Genomic DNA, 22,399 nt, shown 5'->3' with positions numbered 1-22,399 from the left:
GGGCATTTCTAGTCATGCGGGGAGTTGACAAAGCTCTGCCCGAACACGGCTGAAGACTCCGCAAGTGCAGGTGCAGAGTGCCAGGAGGGGTCTTGGCTGGAAAGCAGGAGGACAAAAGCCTTCTAGTCATGGGTTAAGTTCGCACGTTCTACTTCGGTGGCCTGGGGTTCACCGGTTCGGACCCCAGGTGCGGACATGGCACCACTTGGCAAAAGCCATGCTGTGGCAGGCATCCCACATATAAAGTAGAGGAAGATGGGTACGGATGTTAGCTCAGGGCCAGCCTTCCTCAGCAAAAAGAGGAGGATTGGCGGCAGATGTTAGCTCAGGGCTAATCTTCTTCTTCTTCAAAAAAACCTTCTAGTCTGATCAGTGCTGCTTGAACTTTAACATGCAACCAAAGCTCTTGAGGGCCTTGTTGCAATGCAGATATAGAGTAAGCAGGTCTAGATGGGACCTGAGAGTCTCTATCTTAACAAGCTCCCAGGTGCTGCTGCTGCTGCTGCTGCTCAGTGGACCAGGCTGCTCACTTTGGGCCACTTACCTCAGCATCAGCTCAACCAGGGAGTTTGTCAGAAATGCAGAATCTTAGGCCCCACCCAGGCCTATTGAGTCAGGATCCACAGTGTAATGAAATCACGGGATGACTTAGAGGTACATTTAAGTTCAGCAAACATTGCTCCAGAAAGTGAGAATTGACACATAAGTCTTGGGGAGAGTAGTGGGTTGAATGACAGTCCCTCAAAAGATATGTCTACATCCAAACCCCTGGAACCTGTGGTTGTGACCTTCTTTGGCATAAGGTGCTTTGCCGATATGAATAAGTTAAGGATCTGGAGATGAGATCATCCTGGATTACTTGGGTGGGCCTCAATCAAATGATAAGCATCCTTATATGAGAAAGGCAGAATGGCAGAGGGCGATTCGGGACAGACTGAAGAGGAGGAGGCAATGGGACCACAGAGGCCAAGATTAGAGTGATGTGGCCACAAGCCGTGGAAGCCAAGAGGAAACTGGAGAGGCAAAGCAGGATTCTCCCAGAGCCTCCGAGAGAGAGCGGGCCTGCTGACCCTGGCTTTCAGACTTCTGGCTTCCAGAACCGTGAGAGAGAATACATTTTTGATGTTTTAAGCTGCCCGTTTTGTGATAGTTTGTTACAGCAGTCCCAGGAAACCGATTCAAGGACGAAAGGCTACACCTCATCTAGGCAAGAGCCTGTCGTGTGAGAGGGAGGGGGGCGCCTCAGCCTCACCAGCTCAGAATAGAAGGACCGTGATGCCAATGAACCAGAAACCTCTGGCCAGAGCAGTTCGAGAAGGTCACTGAGGATCGCAAGAGAAAGAGCAAGCAGATAAGAGAGGCTCAGGAAGAATGAGTGGAAAGTGGAAGGTGGGTCTCCAGAGGCAGGAGAAAGAGAAGGACGAAAAGCAAACACACCAGATTTGCTGGGGAAGGACAGCTGGCCTGGGCCAGGAGACAGGGCAGGGTTCCTTTGGTGGGGGAGGACCCGCAAGAGCTCTGTGAGAAGTAGGAATACAGCCTACTGAAAGAGACTAGGACCAGACCTAGGAGGGAGAACCAGGAATAACTGCATTGAAATATGACGAAATATGTTTTTTGACTTATTTGGAAATGAGTTAGACTTGCAGATATGCGTAGTGTTACCTCCCCTGGTAACCAGTCGGCATCAAACGTGATCATTAAGCACAAAAAACCATCTATTTGTGATCCTGATGAATACAAGCTGATTATTGAGCTAAGAGAGGTTCTTCTGAAAGATGGCCTCTTTGAGGCTGTGTGTTCACAGGACCAGCTTTTTGGCTTCCATTAGAAAAATGCTCCAATTCTCACCACTTGGTTGTAGAGGGAGCCCTAACTCAGACTTGTGGAATCTCAAGAAGGAGTTGTAAGGTTCATCTAGTCCAACTCCCGCATAAGCAGGGGCCCCCTCCCCAGTAGCTCTGACCAAGAGGTACCAGCTGCCCCTATTTGGCTATGTTTTTCTTGTTTTAAATGTGTAGCCAGTTCATTCACTGTCTCAGGCTGGTTCTGTGGCGTTTAGTAGACTGCAAAGGCTACATTTTAGAATCTGTACATGTGACACCAATTATGCTTGTGAATCTAATAGAACTTGCTTCTCTTATGGCTCAAAGATTCTTCCCTCCTTCATCCACCAAAAATGTATTGAGTTCAGCCTGCGTGTCAGACACTGAGATGAGCAAAACATGGATGGCTAGAGAAAACAGATCAGTTGATTTACTTTGACTCCTTAATGTAACCAAATCAATATAACTGGTTTGACTCGCCTTTGGCTGGTGGTTAGCAAGACAGACCAAAGTCCTAAGTCATTGTTTTTGGACTTACTTCCATATGGAGTGGGAATAAGTCTTTATGGAGTGGCTGTTCAGGGCTAAGATAGAAGCAAAAATTCATCAGTATTCTCAATACCTCATTTTCTGCCACCCTACCCCCAGTTTTAATACCTATACCAATGAAAACTTACAGACATTTATATTTACTATATTTGATTTTACAAAGGACTAAATCCCACTTTTAGCGTAGCATACAGGAAAAATCATAGATTTTGGGACCAGTCAGAGGGTTCCAATTTTTAGCTAAGAGACTGTGGGCAAGCTACTCTTTGAGAATCAGTTTTATCGTGTACAAAATGGGAAATAATCTCTACCTTGCGTGATCGTTGTGAGGTTTAAATGAGGTAACCTGGCCAGGGTAAGCACTAGCTGATGGAGAGCTGTGAGTTGTGGCATGTTCATGATTTATAACAGTTCTTTCCTCTTCACACTTGCCTCAAGGACCACACATGAAGATGTGTCAGCCACTCCTGTGTTATGGCAGCAGGGATTTCTCCAAAGTAAGAGTTCATTTTCCTTTGCCTGTTTTGGTTGTTTCTAGAGCTGTGTGAGTAGTAAAAGCAGCAAGCTGTGTTTGGGGAAGCTGGTGAGCCTGCCAGAGGAAAGTGTTGTTGGCCTGGGAAAGCGGTAATTTCGGCTGGGAAGGGAGGTACTGCTGGACTCAGTGATCCAGTCTGTTTGAGTATGAAACCAAGGCCACTCGGGAAAAAAAGGTCATTTGCTTCAGCAAATCCACTGGTTTTCCCACAAGTTCCAATAGGGCGTAAAGTGATTACTTGTGAGTGAAATGTCTCCCACAAACATCCTCATGCTCTTGCAGCAGTAAATTAGGGCTACATGTAGACATAGTAGTGTCTTGGGGCTTGGTGCCTGCCAGTTGACACACCATGGATGCCAAAACCATCCGTTCAGTGACCAAACGGCACGTTTGACCTGAAAGTGCGATTGCTTTGTCAACTCAATTTGTTATTAAAGCTTAGATAAAAGGGAAAAACGGTGTTATGTTTATGAAGCAAAATAATAACTCGAATAGAAGCATCGGGAACGACTGCAGAACTCCTCTAGTGTAATCCACATTTACAGATGGGTCCACTGAGGTTCAGATTGGTGAGAAGACACTAAATAATCTCCAGAATATGCACAGCTGTGAAGAGAAGTTGGGCCGGGTGAAATATACGGATAATACCTGCCTCATAGTATTGTTGGGGGAATTCGATGAAATGATTATGTAATGGGCTTAATAGAAGAATGAAAGTAACTACAGTTATTATTAGTTTCTGAGCTTGAAAGAATAAGCACACTGTCACGATGAACTGGAATGGGAGAGAGGCGATGGAGGGTGTATTCTCAGCTACTCATCCTTCCAAGCTTAGAAAGGCTAGAAGAGGAAGCCTATGTGCCGCGTGTCTGGTTGTGCCTCCTCCATGCCAAACGCCTGGCTATTTGGAAGTAATGTGATGAAGCACCGCATATTTCATTGATATCTGCATCCTCGCCAAATAAAGAAATTGCATAACAGCTGGGTCCATCATGATGGGCCTCTTCGCATTTGCCAATTTGGCCAAAATGGTGGTAATTTTATGGCTGTCATCTGGTGTGCCCACGGTGTGCTTACAAAAATGACATTAAAAAATTGCTATTTTCTCCTCCACTCTTTTTTTATAAAGCAGTACCTCATCTGACATGAGTTGAAATTGTGCAAAACTAAACATGTTCCTAGTGGTTAGGTAATAGTTTAAAGGCATCTGATAATTTCCTGCTGCGGCAGCTGTTGGAATCCACATGTTAATACTACCGCTTTCTACTATGTGAATTTTTACAGCACTTTCCCATGCACTATCTCTTTTGAGAAAGATCTTCCAAACGTATGTGGGAAGTGGGCAAGGCAGGTAGAATCATCCAGATTTTAGGGATGGAGAACTGAGATACTGCCTGCCTCAATCCTCGGGTGAGGAGGCGGAGAACGAGCAAGCCTTCGTAGGGGTGCACCCAGCATCACACGGCGGGAGAGTGGGGAGCCTGGGACTAGCCTCCTCAGCCTTCTAGTAATGAGTCTATTGCAAAGAGGTGGCATGACAGGGGGACCCAGGGCTTTGGAATGAGAGGTGGACTAGCATCCAGCTCGCTTCTTTACTGGCTGAGTGCTTGAGGGCAAGTCTCCCAAATGCCCTGGGCCTCCATCTTCTCATGGATACAACGTGGGGTTTCCGGGGACAATCGTACCAATGTGAGAATTGTCATGAAGCCTAAAATGAGATCATGGATGTGGAAGCATCGGGCACATCTTCTACCCCTTCTACTGCATAAAAAGAAGTTTGAGGGTGTCATGAGTCAGTTTAACTACCGAGCACCATCACAATCATGCCCAATGTTTGTGGATAAGTTGCCCTGTACCAGACGCTGTGCTGAGAGTTTCACATAAATGATGCCTTGTAATCCTCACAGCAACCTTATGAGATAGTTATCCCCATTGGATTGATGAAAAACCCCTGAGGTATGGAGAGGTTAAACAGCGTACCCAAAGCATATTTAAGAAAAGGCTGAGCCCAGATTTCAGGCTTTACTGCCTCCTTATTAATGGAGTCATAAAGCTGAAAGGAACTTTAAAAATCACTCAGGCCACAGGCTCAACTTCCATGTCTCATAATTTAAGACTTTTGTTGCAAGAAATGTTGTGGTAATAATTAAAATACTTAAAAAACGAAAGTTTTTGAAACATTTGCTTTTGGTTATAATTACAGTAGATTCAACATTATTTTTATAATTCTTGTCATTATATTCTTACAATGGTTCTCATTGTTTTGCACTTTGAAATGTTGTCTTGATGGGAGAGAAAGGGGCAGGTAGATCTAATGGGCAGGGCTTGATGACCAGGTTGCCCTGTCTCAAGGTATTTTGTCTGTCTTGTTGACCTGGTGAAAACAGGGTATGGCTGTTGACGCCCTAGACATAAGCCAACACCGGCTAAAAGCTGCAGGAAGGGAAAGAGAAGGAGTTCGTTCAAGTAAGCCTTAGCTGTGTTGAGCCCTGGAGGGGTCAGCCCTTGACTGTCCTTTGACCTAAGTCCAACTGAAAGTATCACAAATTCCATTCAGTTCATTACTTTGACAAAGTTTAATTTAGCAAGTTTTTCTGCAGGCATGGGTGAGAGATTCAGCCCCAGGGCCCAGCTGACGCAGGAGATGGAGGAGGGTCCAGCTGGCATTCTTTCCAGTGGGCCAACGCCACACCCCTATGTGGAATATTAGCATCACCAATGGTGAAAGGTGCTGCTTAGAAATAAAAAGTGACAACTTCCAAGCGGCATTTCTCAATATGTGGGGGCTTTCTGAATATGATTATTTTCCACTTGGGAGGGGGAAAAGTGGGATGTCAATGAAGGCAGATGGGAGTGTCCGGTATACCAGAGGATAGGAGGGTACAATTGTCCTCACAATTTGACAGTGACAGAGCCCTTATATGCATGCATTTCACTGACAGTTTACACATCTTAGTTCTCTGGGAGATGGGAAAACAGAATCCACAGCACACTCAAGAGTGACAATTAAGTACTTAACAATGAGGCAAAATTTTGAAGAGAAAACAGGATTTTCAAATGTACGTTCATCAGCCCACTGAAAAGTCAATGGTCTTCCAAAGTCCTCAGGCCAAGCCTATACAAACGTATGGGGTTTGTCAATACAGGTCAAGCAGAGTGAAAAGTTGAGCAATTGCCCGGGTAATCTGATTCTGGGAGAGTTTGCCTGGATCATTTAAACCAGCACTTCCCCTTGCTCCTCACCTTCCATCCCCAGTTGCCCCCCAGCTTATTTTTGTGTCTGCATTATCTATATACAACCATATCAATCTTCCATTTCACTTTGACGTCCAGACATAGGCCTTGGCTCCATACATACACGTAGAATACTGTAGATCTTCTAAGGGAGTTGGATGAGTGAAGTACGCTGCTCCAAAGTCTGTTTTCCTCTACTATGCAGCTCTAGCCAGAGGCAAAATAACTGTGTATTAATAATCATTGGGCAAATTAACTTGGAAAAACTAAATCTAAAAGCCTGGCCTTTCGGGGGTCTGAATTACTTGGATGATTGTCTAGACTTGACTGCAGACATATCCAGGTGCACAGGCATAGTTCTGTGTATATTTGTGTCATATAGATGATCCAAATAATTCCAAGTTCAAATATTTCCTTCTTTACTAATGCCCATCCTTGAATTCTTAGGATGCCTGCCTCTTCTTTACTTGGGTTCTGGGGTCAGTTAAAGTATCTATGAACAAGAGTATCTATTCAGTACTGATCTTGAGAGTCAATATGGGGAGTCAGCATGGGGGCTGGGGATGGATTACAAAAGAAAGAAGAGAGCTCGCACCCTCAAGGAGCTTACATTCTCATTTTATACTTAGCTGTTGCCCTATTGCCAAACAGTAGGATGAAAAGAATATTCAAATATTGAGATGGTGGTTGACTCAATGGCAAACATTTACGTATTTGTAAATGAGTTTAATTTTTCAGGTTTTAAATGGCATTCGGTAGATACAGTCATATTGGCTCCATAACACAAGAAAGTGGTATTTGGAAAGTTGACTTCTCTGTTGGATTCCCCCTAGAGAGCTAATTCCAAGATGTGCATTTTATCCATGGCTACATAGAGTGATTCAAGAAACCAGAGACTATTACATCTCGGAGGTAACTGTTAAATCTGAGGTAGGATAAAAAATGATTGCAGCGGCTCTATGCTGATTATGTTGGGTTGATTATGTTCTCTATTGATCTGTTGGCTTTTGGGGTCATGGAAGGAAAGAGAGGGGGAAGATGTCAAGGAAGAAGGACAATGGAATGGGAGGAGCACTCTTTAGAAGTTTGAACCCACTGAGTTGTGGAATTATATATAGATTTTGAGGACTTCCCCTCCACCAACAGCTCATTGGGGCCTTTGTAAGAGTCCATAGATGCCATTATTTAAAGTTCTCTCTTGGTTATCCACACCAATGGAGCTAAGCAACAATGCAAACAAAGAAAAGAAGTTTTTTATTAAATCACTTTATGGAGGTAACATTGGTTCATAAGATTGTGTAAATTTCAGGTGTACATCATTATATTTTGCCTTCTGTATAGACTACTACATCGCGTTCACCACTAAAAGTCTAGTTTCCATCTGTCACCATGCATGTGTGCCCCTGTACCCCTCCCCCCTCCCATCCCCCTCCCCCCTAAGAATTTTCATTTGAATTTGAAATGCATTGTGTGAGTTTTTTCCCTACAGCAGACATGTGGGCCTAACTCTATTTACTCAAGCTATTGCTAAGTTACCTTGATTATCTGAATCATGCCTGAATCAGAGGTAAGTGGCTGAGGCATGAACTGAGAGACTGAGAAAGGATAGTCTCCAGTTTACTTTTGCCACAGACAAATCACATAATAAACAAGAGTTAATGGATTATAATTCACAGGAAAAGTCGAATGCTGAATCTGTAAGCATTTCTCCAAAGACTATGAATGTTGCAGTGGCCAACCCCACCAAAAACCAAATCAAAGCACCTTTATTGACACTAACATGTTTGTTTGGCTCTAGGTACCCAGATATCGGCCTGGTCTTTCTAATCAACTTGGCTTTTGGTGTCATGGAAGGAAAGAGAGGGGGAAAATGTCAAGGAAGACGGACAATGGGATGGGAGGAGCACTCTTTAGAAGTGTTTCTGCCCCAGACATAAAAATGCTCTTGGGGCAGAGCAGTGAAGATCCTGTGGCAAATGGGACATAAATTTTGCTGATGGCCTATCTTTGCCAAAGCACATTTTGTGGAATGGGGCCTTTAGGGCTGCATTCTCTTCACTGACCATTTCCCCCACAAACTCTTGGCCTCTGCATTTTCTCTTGCAGTTTTGTTCTCTGGTTTGGACAAGATCAGATGACCAATGTTTCCTGGCTTGCAGACAACCCATAGGATGCATGCCTATAAAATGCCACAGGCCACTGAATGTTTACTATGAGGATGACACTACCTGGCAAAGATGGATGGTTTCCTTATGAATAACTGATGAGAAATGCTCTGGAATAGGTACTGACCAAACTTTTTTAGTGTTCGAGGCACTTTTCTGAATTTCTTGGAGTAAAAATCATTGCCAGTAAGCTTCTAGACTCATCCGGGTGGAGGGCCAAGTCATTTGTTTTCTGCATATTTTCAAGACAGTTTCCTTGTAATGTCTTCACATGGAATCGTCTCAGAACTGAAACCAGCATCACCTTCATCATCACCATGGCGATGAACTTTCCTGCGCAGCTACGGGGCCCAAAACCAAATGGCTGAAAATACCTGTAAGGAACCTATGAAAATGATCAGACAATTAGCCAGGATACCAAAAGCTAGAGGCATGCAGTCTCTGTTTGATTCACCCTGAAAACACTTATCAGTCAGAAGGCTCTGTTTCAGAGTCTCAGCCACATGGCTCCTTCGCTGAGGTGAATGACTATAGCTCAGATCAGCCCTCTTCGCCATCCAGTTTGATTCACCCCTTTGTGATACACACCCAATCTCGGACAGTCCCCAGGTTTGTTTTTCACACAAATGTGCTGGGGTAAAGCAATGCAGATCATCTTATTACAGCCAGTGTTAGCATACTCAACTAGCTTTGTGGGGTGGCCACAGCTTTCATGACTGTTCTGTAGTTGCCAAAGCAAAGAGTGTTTTTGTGCAATGCCAAAGCACCTGATACCAAGGGACAAATTTAGGCAAAGATGTGGATTCCTGGCCTATTAGTGCTGAGCATCTAAATATTTTTAGTTCTGCAAAAAATTAATGGGGACCACATCTGTCTGTCTTGTCCACATCTGGACTTACATAGTGCCTCGCACATAGTAGATACTCAATAAGACTTTGTTGACTAAATGTCAACATGGCATACACTGCTCATCTAGAAATAGAATGAATTAGAGAACTGGATTAATTAAGATCATGTTTCTATATCATATGAAAATGGAAAAAGAGGGCACTGAGGGAACTATGTGGATAATTCACATTAGAAAAACATCATTGCCTAGAATTTGACCTAATGGAAGCAGAATCTGAACTATACTGCAGTGAGAGAAAAAGAAAAAGCTGAGGTTCTTCTAAGTACCAAGTCCTATTTAGAATGGGACCTAGTGCTCATGGGACCATCTGGTGAATCAAAGGTAGACTGCCAAAGCAGAAGCGGACCTTCCTTTACCTAGATGGTGCTACAGCTGAACCTACGTGATGACAAAATGACAAGTTTAAATGAAAAAGTAGGTTGGTTGGGTTAAACAAAATTTCCCTTGTTTTAGCCAAATTAAGGCCTGGATTTTTCACATTTCAGCCTATTATGTGGCTACCACATAGACATTTCCCAGAGCTGGAGACCTAGCATCCTTGGCTCGAGGTGGAATATGGTAGTCATGTTCTAAGCATGTGCTCCTGGTGGTGTGGCGAGGGCAACAAGCAAATAGAATGAAATGTACATGTTGTAAACACAGAACAGGAGCAGATTTAACAGACATTTTCAAGAGCGGCATACTCAGTTTTAAGGAAGGGCTCTTACATTCTTCTCAAAGTTTTCAAGAGTAAATTCATTAGGCTTGGGGAAAAACTCGAGTTTATGCATTCTTCCAATATTCAGAATAATGTTAGTCCCCTTTTTCACCGGGTAGCCATCGATGACATCATCCTCTAAGGCTTTGCGCATGACAATGTCCACGACAGGCTGGTACCGCATGCTCTCATTAATAAAATTTTCCATCACTTTTAATTTTTGCATATCATCATTCTTTAAGTCTCTTTCACCTGTGGGAGCAGATTAAAGTCGACAGAGGATGTAACGTTAGTTTCAATATGTGATTGGCCTTAAAACTCCTATAGTTTGCACAGAACAGTTTGCTCTTTGTTGAAAAAATTTCTATCTATAGTTCTAATGCACACCAGCAACGTGGGCCAAATATGTTATGTGTTTGGTCCACAGAGTGTTTTATAAAAATTCAGATTTGAAGCCAGTTATCTTAAGACCTGGGAGATTTCATAGAAAAGCTTGGATTTCTAGAAAAATCAGAAAACCTGGTAACACTAGACCTCCATCCCCACATGACAACAATGGACTGAAGTTGGGTGGCTGATGAGCCCTTTAGAGGGGCATCCATTCTGCACTCCCATGTAGATTGGTCCAGTCTGCTTCGTTTATCTGCCTGGCCTCTGAAGTCTTTGAGTTTTCTTCCCTACTCCAAATCCTAGAGGACATTCATTTCTTCTCTGCTCAAAGTGAGATGGTGAATTTAATCAGTTTCAACGCAAATTGTTCCTCTGGTTACCTGTGCAGTCATCTGCCCAGAACACATCACTGATAGTCCCTCCTCCCCATCTCATTGAGAACAACCTGTTGAGGTAGCATGGCAAGAACCCCCCTTCCCCTACCACAACAATATGGGTGCCTCAGATCGGCCAGGTGAGCTGGGGGTTGATGGCAGCCCCCGCTGTCTCACATTGGCCTGACACTGGTCAGAGAGGCTCGGATTACTCCCAGAATTGGCAAAGCTTCAGAGCATCCTCAAAAAGGCTACCATTTCGGCAGAATCAAAAACAGCCCAGGGTCCTGAGGCAGCCGTGTCCCTGGACAAGTGCGCCATTCAGGACAGGTCTCATTGGTCAGAGAACTCTAACAGCCAGCCCCTCACATACTGCTCTTTGTACACTGAAGGGTCTAGTGGTCTATGTTTATTTGGGGTGGGGGTGGATAAAGGGACGATGATGGAGGTAGTAACCAAATGTTTTCCCTAGGGAGTAATTACAATGTGTGTGTATCCAGAGGGGGCAGGATACACGTGTGAATGGTTCTGCTGCTTTTCCGTCTTTGCAGAGGAAGTGTCAGGGGGGACATCATGGGGCACAAACACTTTTCACCTCTCAAGGAAATTGTATTAAAGGCTTGCGGTCTCAAGAGCAATTTCCCGCCTTGTTCCCCTAATTCCATTATTCTATGGCCCTCTCTTCCCTCCACTGAGTCTGTTTGTTGAGTGTTCTTCCTCCCATCAGCCCGTGAGCCCCATGAGTGCAGGGATGGCACTGCTTGTTCACCACTGTGCCCCTGCACCTGGCATAGAACCCACAACCTGACAAGGGGCACTCGAGGAAACATTCTAGAATTTGGAGGCTGGATGTTATTCTGGTTCCTTGCTATCTACCTTGCCATTACCAGGCAATCTCCCACCTATGGTGATGCATCTGCAGACCCCTTCTCTCACACATTTAACCCTTCTGTGAAATTTTCCCTTACTGTCAACTATTTCAAGCAGCACTCAAATGGTTTCTAAAAGACAACTCCTTTCCACAACCAAATAATGCGTTTAAAACAGACTGTGTAAGGTCAAGAGAGAAAAGTCTACATCGTTACCTATATCTCTTTACGTTTGTCAGAAATGTGTTCCTAAAAATATTATCCATGTGAAAGACATTCCAAATAAGGAATTCTGTTTTCTCCCAGAAAGCAGTTCTGATTTCTTCTGAATGTGGCATGTTTCTATGCAAGGGTGGTGATGTCAGGAGCAGTGGGCAGAATGATGCTGAAGCAGAGGCTGAGCAGGAAAGAGGTCATGTTGGGGAATTGCTGAGCAGGGACCTGGGGATTCCCCTGCAGAGGAGGAGGAGAGGGCGGAGGGAAGGAAGGGCCAGCATCGCTGGATTTGGGGGAGAGGGGAACTGGTCATCCCCCTGCCCTTGCTGTCACCCTCTCTTTCTCCTTCTGCCAGCCACTGGAAGTTCATTTGTGGAGGGACTGCTTGAAACCCAGAAACACTGCTATAAATGATAGCCATTTCCCTGAGTGGACCCACAAAAGCGTTTTGTCACTGATAAGGTAGGTAGGACATTGTACTCGATGCCATGTTTTTTAAAAACAGACAAATACAACCATATATGTGTGTTTATATGCACATTGAAAAAAGATCTTGAAGAAAACACAGCAAAGTATTGACAGTGGTCCCCCTGGGGAATGGGAATGAGGCTGGGGAGGAGAGTGGAAGGGACTGAGAGATGTCACTTTCTGCTTTATACATATTTCCATTATTTGGATTTTTCCATTGAGCATGTATTATTATTTTTTTTTTAAAGATTTTTTATTTTTCCTTTTTCTCCCCAAAGCCCCCTGGTACATAGTTGTATATTCTTTGTTGTAGGTCCTTCTAGTTGTGGCATGTGGGACGCTGCCCCAGCGTGGTTTGATGAGCAGTGCCATGTCCGCGCCCAGGATCCGAACCAACGAAACACTGGGCCACCTGCAGCGGAGCGTGCGAACTTAACCACTCGGCCACAGGGCCAGCCCCTGAGCATGTATTATTTTTAAAATTAAAAAAACACAGAAAGAACTATCTGTTTAACCTATTTTGCATAATCATTGTGTGACAAAATGACTTGCTTTATTGTTCTCTGGGTGGATTATAATCAAGATTTTGTTTGACATCAGATTCTTAGGACATTAGGAGCTGACATTCAGAAGAAACGGTTTTCTAAGCTCTATTATTTATTTGATAAATTCCTACCAAGAACAGTCTGGATTTCCTTCATGAGTGCCTCTTCAACTTTAGGGTGCTGCGCAATGAGACATAGCATGAAGAACACAGTGACAGACAAGGTGTCTGGCGCTGCAATCATCATTTCCAATATGCACTGGTTCACATTCTCTTTGGTCAGTTCACCACGTTTCTGAACAATCAAAAGAGGGGAGAAAAATTAGAAGAGTGAACCATAGTTTCAAAAAACGAGGGGAGGTGACATTCAAGGATCAACAACCTCAACAAAATGAAATCATAGAAATTGCATGCCTCTGTAATTGACTATGGATGTTTTTTCATAACAATCTTCAGCTGAAAGCTGAACAATTTAACCAATTATCTGTGTATTTAGTGTCTTTGGATTCCCCCGTTTTCATATTTTGTATTGTGTGGACACAGAGTTTCAATATTAAAGGTCAGTCTTATCAGAATGTCTAATGAGTAGGCTACTTGGGTTGGGTATTTTAGAAGTACTAGAGAATACTAGACAAGTAGAAATATGCAATAATTACAAGAAGGAATCTTTACACACTTATACACAAACAGTCATACACATATGTTGGGTGAGAATTATGGTTATTCCAGGTCAGTACCTCAGCCAAAATTAGATCAGTGGCAAAATCCACATGGTCTTCCAGTTTCTCTGCTGTGAAAATCCTGTGTCTTTTTTCTTCTGCTAGAATTCCCACGGCATCTCTCAATTCTTTGCTGGAAAAAAAAAGTGCAAATATAATCTATCTGTGGCTCAGGACATCTAGAAAAACAGATTCATTTGCCATTTGTTTAAATAAAATGATCTGCTTTCATTGAAGCCATTAGTGCTTACGAATAACTCAGTTCATACTGAATTCTTTACGAATATCCTTAAATTACGTATATTATACCTTATGTTAAGGAACTAGTTAGCTAAGATGTCTAGGTACTGGCAGAAAAATCAAGGCTGGAATCTCCAGTTAAGGGTTAAAAACTGGCACCAAAAGGCTAAATCCAATCATGTTTTCCAATTATTGATTTGGCCAATGCAGTATTTAAATTGTAAAACCCAAACCAAAGCCAGTGAATGCTTTTAGTGGGGGCATCCACTCTTCAGCCTGCCACAGACGCTCCATTTCCTGTGTCTTATATGCGCCCAACCCACTTTTATTTGCCTAGCCCTGAAGACTATTGAGTTTGAGATTCCTGTTCCAGAAAGTAAACTCAAGTGACAGTATTATTCTTGATATTTATTACTGAATCTTTCAGTTTCTGCCACATGGTAAACACTACATGAATATTTGTTGAATGAATGGCTGGCCACACAAATGTGTATACACATTTTGACAGCATGGTGGGAGGACAGCACCTTGGTCAGAAGGGCAGGGTGTATTCTGGGTTCTTCTCATTCTACATAGCGTAGTTTAAGTCTCTGAGCCTTACGTCTCTTCTAAACTGAAGGGATCAGAATAGATGAACAAGAAGGCCACCTTGAGATCTGAATTATGTTATTCTTGCCTTTGTCTTTAAGTGTATACGTTAATGTATAAGTGCATTGTTCCCCAATCTCAGGGAACAATACTCTGTATTACATTAAATGTACACTAGGGGCCGGCACCATCGCCGAGTGGTTAAGTTTGCACGCTCCACTTCAGTGGCCCAGGGTTTGCCATTTCAGATCCTGGATGCCAACCTAACACCACTCATCAAGCCATGCTGTGGGGACATCCCACACAGAAGAACTAGAAAAACTTACAACTAGGTTATACAACTATGTACTGGGGCTTTGGGGAGGGGAAAAAAAGAGGAAGATTGACAACAGATGTTAGCTCAGGGCCAATCTTCCTCACACACACAAAAAAGGAAGAGGTAAAACTGCATAATAGTTTGCCTTTAAAAAAAAAGTGCAATAAATCTGTCTTTCAAATTCTTGTTGACATGGTCACCTACACACTTAAATACCCTGTCGATGCTGTTGACATAAATAACTCTATGTTTACTCCAGCTGAGCAGGAAAAGTAAGGGAAGATTCTTTAATATTCCTGCCACTTTTTAAAAGTTTCTTTTGGGCATCTCAAGGAAGATGTTTAAGCATTTTGAGTGATATTCTTCAGGGTAGTATAGTAATTGTGTCATTCCAAATGAGGATGCCATCTATTGTGTAACTCTGTAAGTGTGCTTATAGACACACACACCCCTCCAGAGATACACCAGGGGTATAGTCACATGTGTTCATTCATCAACCCATCCATTTGTTCAGCAAATATTTGTTGAGCATCTCCTACATACAAGGAACAGATAATCACTCAGTTGGTGGGCTGAGAATGCTTACAGCATTCCTGCCTAAGCAATGGCCCCAAAATGGTCCAGGAGCTGTTGAAATTTCCCTATGCTCTGAATTCATAGAAAATACCCTGATGGAACTGTAGCCACTCCTGAGCATCTCTTTTTTCCCTGGGCCAGTATCAAGGTCCTGAGAATGTCCGTTGGGATTCCTCCTATTCAAGTTAAAGTTGGTCCTACATAAATGTATGTATCTGAATTTGTATACCCTGAAAAACCAGGAGAATTGAGTTCAATGATGGTTTTCAGGGAATAAGAAGTCTCTAACTCACAAACATGTATTACCAGAATGCATCTCTGAGACTGCTGTTTGGAACTTTGAATATATTTTGCACCAAAACAATGGTGACTAGGTTACCAGTCCAGGCCACAAACTCCTATTTAATCTATTCTGTGGCTGAAAGGACTTACACTTGCCAAAATAAAAAGCAGAAAACAACACTGCTGTAATATTTGGAATAAAAAGAGGCAAAAAAATTTAATAAATAGGGATAGGAGTAGATGTCCCAGAATCGTTTCCATAAATATATTTTTGTGTATTGGCATGAGAAAGACAAATACCATATGATCTCACTTATATTTGAAATCTTAAAACAAACAAACAAACTCCTGAGCTCACAGATGCAGAGAATAGATTGGGGGTTCCTAGAGGGGCAGGGTGGGTGGTGGGGGAAATGGGTGAAGGGGTCAAAAGGTACAAACTTCCAGTCATAAAATAAACAAGTCCTGGGGATATAATGTACAGCATGGTGACTATGGTTAATAGTACTGTATTGCATATTTGAAAATTGCCAAGAGAGTAAAAAAGTTCTCATCATAAGAAAAAAAATTTGTAATTATGTTTGATGACGGATGTTGACTAGACTTACAGTGATGATCATTTTGCAATATACACAAATATTGAATCATGTCGTATACTTGAAACTAATATAAAGCTATACGTCAATTATCCCTCAATAAAAAATATCGGCATTATTGCAAGGGCATGGGAAGGGAGGAGACTAAAAGCTTTCTCTAGGTCTTTACTTCTCTAGGATATAGGAGATATAAACTAACGCACTAACCATTAGCAAATACATAGAGGGAATGTTGCTGAGCTAATTGCTACAGAGAAGTAAGGGAAACCATTATCCGGTCTCACACAGTAAGTTTCTATGGGCCTGCTGGTCAAGACCAAAGCCAAACTAATGGCCAAGAACTATACAATGAGACTCTTCAGACCCCTATCAAATCTGACCACAGTGAAGAAGTGAATCCTTCCTCTCATTGATCCAAGTCACAATAAGCTCTGGTGGAAACTAAATGAAATACATAAGGAACCAAGTGTCCAAATCACCCACTTAATACACATCAATCACGTGAGAATATATAAAACGTCATCAAGTTGGCTTCCTCCCTGAAGACTAATACTACTGAATTACACAAACAGGATAAAGTTGGGTCTTCAGACAGGTTTGGGAACTTTTAAAGATGGAGAATTTTAGATGGTTAGGGACATCTGGGGAAGATATGAACAGAAGGAGGAGAAAACTAACATATTTAGTGCCATGCTCTGTGCTAATCGCCCTGCATCTGGGATCTCATTCACCTTATCCCCACTCTGGAAGGTAGGTTATACTTGACTTTAAATAACTTCCCAAGGCCATTTAGTTACTAATTGTTAGAGACAGGATAGAAACCAGATGTCTCTGCCTCTAGATCCCATGGGATGTGGCAGTATTTAGTGGCTGGCTACTTACACTCTAAAAGTGTCATCGATCAGCCTATATGTCTTTGGGCGTTTGTCCAGCTTTCTGCTAGACTAATCTGAGACCAAAGCAAAGCTGTTTAATGATGGTTTCAGGATCCCCCAGAGACACAAGATACATAACTAAAGAAAAGAAATCACACATTTTATTGAAGTTCATTATGTTCATTATGAAAAAATTCTTTTGAGACTGCTGTCAATTCCAGCAAGTTGAATTATGTTAAATTCATTCTGGAGCAACACAACTATAAAATGATTCTGTGTTTCCGTCTTCCCAGACATGCAAAGAGAATTTTGACAGATAATAATGATAGGTTCAGCCAACCCTTCTCTTCAACCTGAAATATACTGCAGTGCCCTCATTCCAGAGATGGAGGCTCTCAGACCACCCACTCGGCCCCCTTGCTGAGAAGCTGCCTGGGCCAAAGGCTCCCTTTACTCCTTGGTCTGGCCACAGGCAGCCAAATTGCTGTAAGAAGTGTTTCATCACAACTTAATCAACAGCTCCCTTGTGGGCTCTGGAGAGCAGAAAGCTTGCAGTAGAGGCCAACAATAGCAAAGACACAACCCAAAATCAATCCAATCTCACTGATAAATTTTCCAAACATGTATTACTTACATGGACTTTTGATGCTTTCTGGATAGCCAAGAAATCTTAAAGAAGATGTTTGGTTTGATAAGGAGAGCCTGCCATGCATCAAAATAACCCTGGATTTTAAGCACAATGTTTTTCTCTGTAAAAACAAAAGAAGAGCAGAGCAGTTGAGGAGAAAGTGAGCCCAAGAAGGGTACTTTGAGCAGAGAAGACCCCTTGTAAATTCTCCTACCAGTCTTGGGTTCCAAGCTATGTATCTATACATCGTGACCAAAAGAATGGTTAGAAATAGTTAAAATATGAGTTTGATTGATGGTATGAACCAACCACATTTGTTCATTTTTGACTGTGGGTAGAATCCTATTTCCTAGAGCAATGAGGAGAAATAAAAAAGAAATAGATGGCTCCTACTTTACAGAAATTTATATCTTATAAGTGAACAAGGCAGACATACCAGGAAAACAAAAATCTGAGGAATACTTAGAAATGTTTAAACAAGAGCAATGTATCAAACAGCATATCTTTATTCAAATCTGTTTTCCTTTTCATCCCCCTGTTTAATAAAGGGCAGAATGTCAGTCATGGGAAGGAAAATTTCAGTACCGTCCAAGGGGATCCTCAGGAAGAGGGTGTTGGAAGCGTCCAGCATGGTACGTCGCATGAGGGTCAACACGTTGACATGGCCCAGTGCATTGGTGACCTCGTCCAACCTGTCCAGATGGCTGTTGATGGATTCAACACAAACTGTCACCATGCGCGCAAGGCTGGGGCCAGACAAAGCTGAAGGGAAATATCAGAGCGTGAGCCACCGCTAACTCCAGGGCACACACAAACAATGAGGCAATTTTGGCTTTTTATGTTTGGAGCTTAATTGTCCACAATTTTTTATTCAATAACTGGGTGGAAATTTTCATATTCTTTTTTATACTTGTCTTTATTCTCCTAATTTTCTACAACCATGTATCACCTTTAAGTGAAAAATGAATGAAGAATGAATGAATGAACGGATAAATAACTCAATATTATTTTAAACAAAGTATTCAAAATTAAACTTTTCTTCATGCTATGGTGAATCATTTGTGAGATTTCAAGTGAAACTTTTGGTAGCTGGGGTCATGAATCACAAATCAGTGGGTTTTCACATTTATTGTATATATTTCCCTCTTAAGAAGGTTTGGATTTGGCCAGGGTGATATTTATTTTATGTTTCAACACGTGGCAGGATATGGCTTCAGAACTGGTCAAATTGGATCTTAACTATTTGAACTAAGGTGCTTCCTGTTTCATTGCAGTCTAGATTTTTTTTTTTTTTTTTTGGAGGAAGATTAGCCCTGAGCTAACTACTGCCAGTCCTCCTCTTTTTACTGAGGAAGCCTGGCCCTGAGCTAACATCATGCCCATCTTCCTCTACTTTATATGTGGGACGCCTACCACACATGGCGTGCCAAGCGGTGCCATGTCCGCACCTGGGATCCGAACCAGCGAACCCCGGGCCATGGAGAAGTGGAACGTGCGAACCTAACCTAGCCGCTGCGCCACCGGGTTGGCCCCCGTAGTCTATATGTTTAAAATGCTATTCTCATAATATCAAAAGTGCCCTTCTCTTAATTTCAGTTTCTCTTCAAACTAATTCCAGATTTCCCTTACTCAACCAATGCTGTAATAGCTAACCAATTCTTTGTTCACTTAGCAGTCTTCTCCACTGGACTGAGAATTGTTTAGGGGCAGTGACAACCTCCTATTCGCATTGTGCTTCAAGTTCATAGTCCATAGTGGTCCTCAACACATATTTGTCAAATAGAGGAATGAATGAGTGGATGGATGGATGGGTGAACGAATGCAAATAGATAGGGTGAACTGGCTCTGATCTCTGCCCTTTGCCCTGCTCCTGACCATCTGAACAGCCAGTGGGTCCTGATAGTGAGTGATCCATTGTAAGAGTTTAACTCGAAGTCTCCCATTCTCTCTTTGTCCTAAGTTTCTTTAAATGTTGTTTAGGAGTAATCTCTCATTTAAATGTCTTTTATATTCAGACTTGCTGTTAAAGTCAGAGTCCTTGACATGCAATGAAAAATCCTGGAGAAGTTTGTAGGTATAATTCTCTCTTAAAAAAAAATCGGTTGCATTGCAGAAGCCCCTGAAGGCAGACTTTGCCAATAAGATAGGAGGCCTAGTGAGTGGTCCTAGACTCTTAAGATTTCTACTAATATAAAAAAAGGAAGGTTGAGTTGGTAGTATACTTTCTGACTGTAGGAAGGACTTGGCAGATAGGAAAGGCAGGGATGTTTTTCCCTGGGTGACTATCACATCCACAAGAGGGAGAAATGATTCCTAATGACTTGACCCTTTGCATAGAGGGCTGGCTTTGAATATCACTGGTGTTTTTCTCTCAGGCTGATGTATGATCTGCTTTTACGTCCAAAACCCTGAAGCACAGTTCAAACATATAAGCAAAACGTACTATCACTGCTTATAGGCAGTGGTATGATATGGAAATGGTTTTATTTTTTAAAATGTACTAAAAAGTACTAAATTTTATCTAGGCTAAAAAAAATTGAGAAAGGAGTCAGCAAATTCCATTACTATAGACAACTCTCTTGGCAGTTTCAGGAAACACAGGCTATTTCTCACCATCCCTTCTTCAACCCCCAGGATGGGGCCATTGCCTAAGCTGCACTTAACTATCTCTCCAGAGACATGCCTAAGGAGTCAATACCTTCATTAATGTCACTACTTTAGATACCAAAGCCTATCCCAAACTTTCTACTATATCAGGAAAACCAACCAGGAGCATCATTCTAAAAGGAGATTCACCAAGAAATGTTTGGGACTCTCATGGACTATTAAAAATGTCGGACACAACAGTGAACTTTCAATAAGCAATTGGCCCCCTATTTTTGGCATTTAATTTGGGTCCAGTTTTGTAACGTTTTTATTGGAAAATCTGATCTTCCACATATAGGGCTACTCTTAAAAAAGTCACAAAGATTTTTTGATTAACTTCCAAGTACTGTAGATTCCACTGTTTCCGCGTCCTTCTCTTGGTGCCCTCCCCGCATCCGCCCTGCGTCACTGCACCAGCTCTTCACTGTTCTCACTACTCACAGGCATGCTTCCTTCCAGCTAACTCTTACCTCTGCTACCACAGGAGTTTTTCTAAAACACAAATACGTTCATGACGTTCTGCTTAAAATCTTGAAAGATTTCCCATAGCTTTTGAGGTTAGCTCAGCTCCTTGGCTTAGCACAGAGTCTTTGGTGGCTGGCCCTGCCTTCCCCTTGGCCTCACGCCTGCACGTATCCATGCCAAGCACAATGGACATGTAGTGCCATCTATCCTTCTCTGCCTTGGAGTATCCTGTCCTCTTCTCCTGTGAAATGTGTCCTTGTCACACTTTCTTAATTTAGGTATCTTTTACTTTCTTTCGAAACTCATCATAAGCACGCATCCTGTGAACAGCCTCCCCTGACCCCTCGGAGTACCTTAGACGGCCCGTTTGTGCTCTGTCGCACTCTCCACACGCCTCTAGCATAACACATCACCCAGGATGGGACTCGGTGACGTATTGATCTGCCACTCTGCCCCCGCCCCCCTTTATAAATTCCTCAAGGGCAGGGATCATGTCTTGTTTATCGTTGTATTCCAGGTACCTAGTTTAATGACGAGAACTCAATAGTTTGTTAAACAAATGGATGAGTTTAGAGATTCCATTAATTCTTGCATGTTAGGGTATAGGATATTGGTATGTGAAGGTTAACTGCTCCTAAATAGTAGTTCACGTTTTCTTAATACACTTGGGCCAAATGACAAAGTACAATGAAACTTACGTTTCTATAGGATCTGATGGTATTATTTCTTTCTTCTACACAATTACCCTAGAATTCAAGTTCTATTATGTTTATCACCAGTGGCTAAGGAAACTGAAGCTCAGAGAAGCTAAGTGACTTGTCCAAGACCATACAGTTAGCAAAGTGGCAGAATGGGGCCTCAGACACACAACCTATAATCCTGAGTCTTGCACTCTTTCCATTAACCCATTCTGCAATTTTGTAAGGCATAAGAGGATTGATCTGCCTCGTCATGAGTGGCAGGCAGAATAATAGCCCCCTAATCCAGTCCAGGTCCTAATCTCTGGAACCTATTAATATGTTACTTTACATGGGAAAAGGGACTTGGCACATATGATTAAAGTTAAGGACCTTGAGATGGGGAGATTATTGCGGATTATCTGGGTAGACCCAACTGAATCACATGAGTCCTTAAAAGCTAAGAATCTTTCCCAGCTGAGGTCAGAGGCAGAAAGAGCTGTGAGGACAGAAGGATGGTCAGAGAGATGTGATGTGAAAAGGACTCAACCCACTGTTGCTGGCTTTGAAGACAGAGGAAAGGGCCACAGGCCAAGGAATGTGGGTGGCTTCAGAGGCTGGAAAAGGCAAAGTAGAGGATTGTGCCCTGGAGCTTCCAGAAAGAAAAACAGCCCTGTCAACGCCTTGATTTTAGCCCATTGAGACCCATATCCGACGTCTAACCTACAGAACTGTAAAATAATCAATGCATTTGTTTTAAGCCGCTAAGTTCGGCAATTTGTTAAGCAGCAATAGGAAAATAATACAATGGAGTCTACAATGGAGTTGTGCTGAGTTTTGGTGACGGCAACTCCGTGGAGGGGGAATCACCACTCAGCTGGGACAGGCATAGCTCTTCCCTGTCTTAGCAGCCACGCAGGAGGCGTCTAGGTTCACCACAGAACCTGGCTGGAGGGAACGATATTGATGGTGCATGGTCAGACCTAAAACGCATCTAGCCCCAGAGTCCACCAC

At 42.6% G+C, this 22,399-nt stretch overlaps 1 protein-coding gene across 1 annotated transcript in view; it reads right to left on the bottom strand.

Annotated features, from left to right (window-relative positions):
• Positions 1 to 7,584: 7,584 nt before the first annotated feature.
• CYP19A1 (cytochrome P450 family 19 subfamily A member 1) overlaps positions 7,585 to 22,399 on the bottom strand; it is a 72,731-nt gene continuing 57,916 nt past the window's right edge. The window contains exons 5-10 of the mRNA XM_014852341.3: positions 18,183 to 18,359; positions 17,604 to 17,718; positions 13,515 to 13,629; positions 12,910 to 13,072; positions 9,927 to 10,168; positions 7,585 to 8,694 (exon numbers count right to left, since the gene is read on the bottom strand). Coding sequence (XP_014707827.3) covers positions 8,446 to 8,694; positions 9,927 to 10,168; positions 12,910 to 13,072; positions 13,515 to 13,629; positions 17,604 to 17,718; positions 18,183 to 18,359 — 1,061 coding nt within the window. The 3' untranslated portion in view covers positions 7,585 to 8,445. The remainder of the gene's footprint in view (positions 8,695 to 9,926; positions 10,169 to 12,909; positions 13,073 to 13,514; positions 13,630 to 17,603; positions 17,719 to 18,182; positions 18,360 to 22,399) is intronic.

This window comes from Equus asinus, chromosome 2, assembly GCF_041296235.1.
Source record: "Equus asinus isolate D_3611 breed Donkey chromosome 2, EquAss-T2T_v2, whole genome shotgun sequence".
NCBI lineage: Eukaryota > Metazoa > Chordata > Mammalia > Perissodactyla > Equidae > Equus > Equus asinus.
The sequence above is the reverse complement of the archived record's forward strand: the minus strand, read 5'-3'. Positions and strand labels throughout refer to the sequence as shown.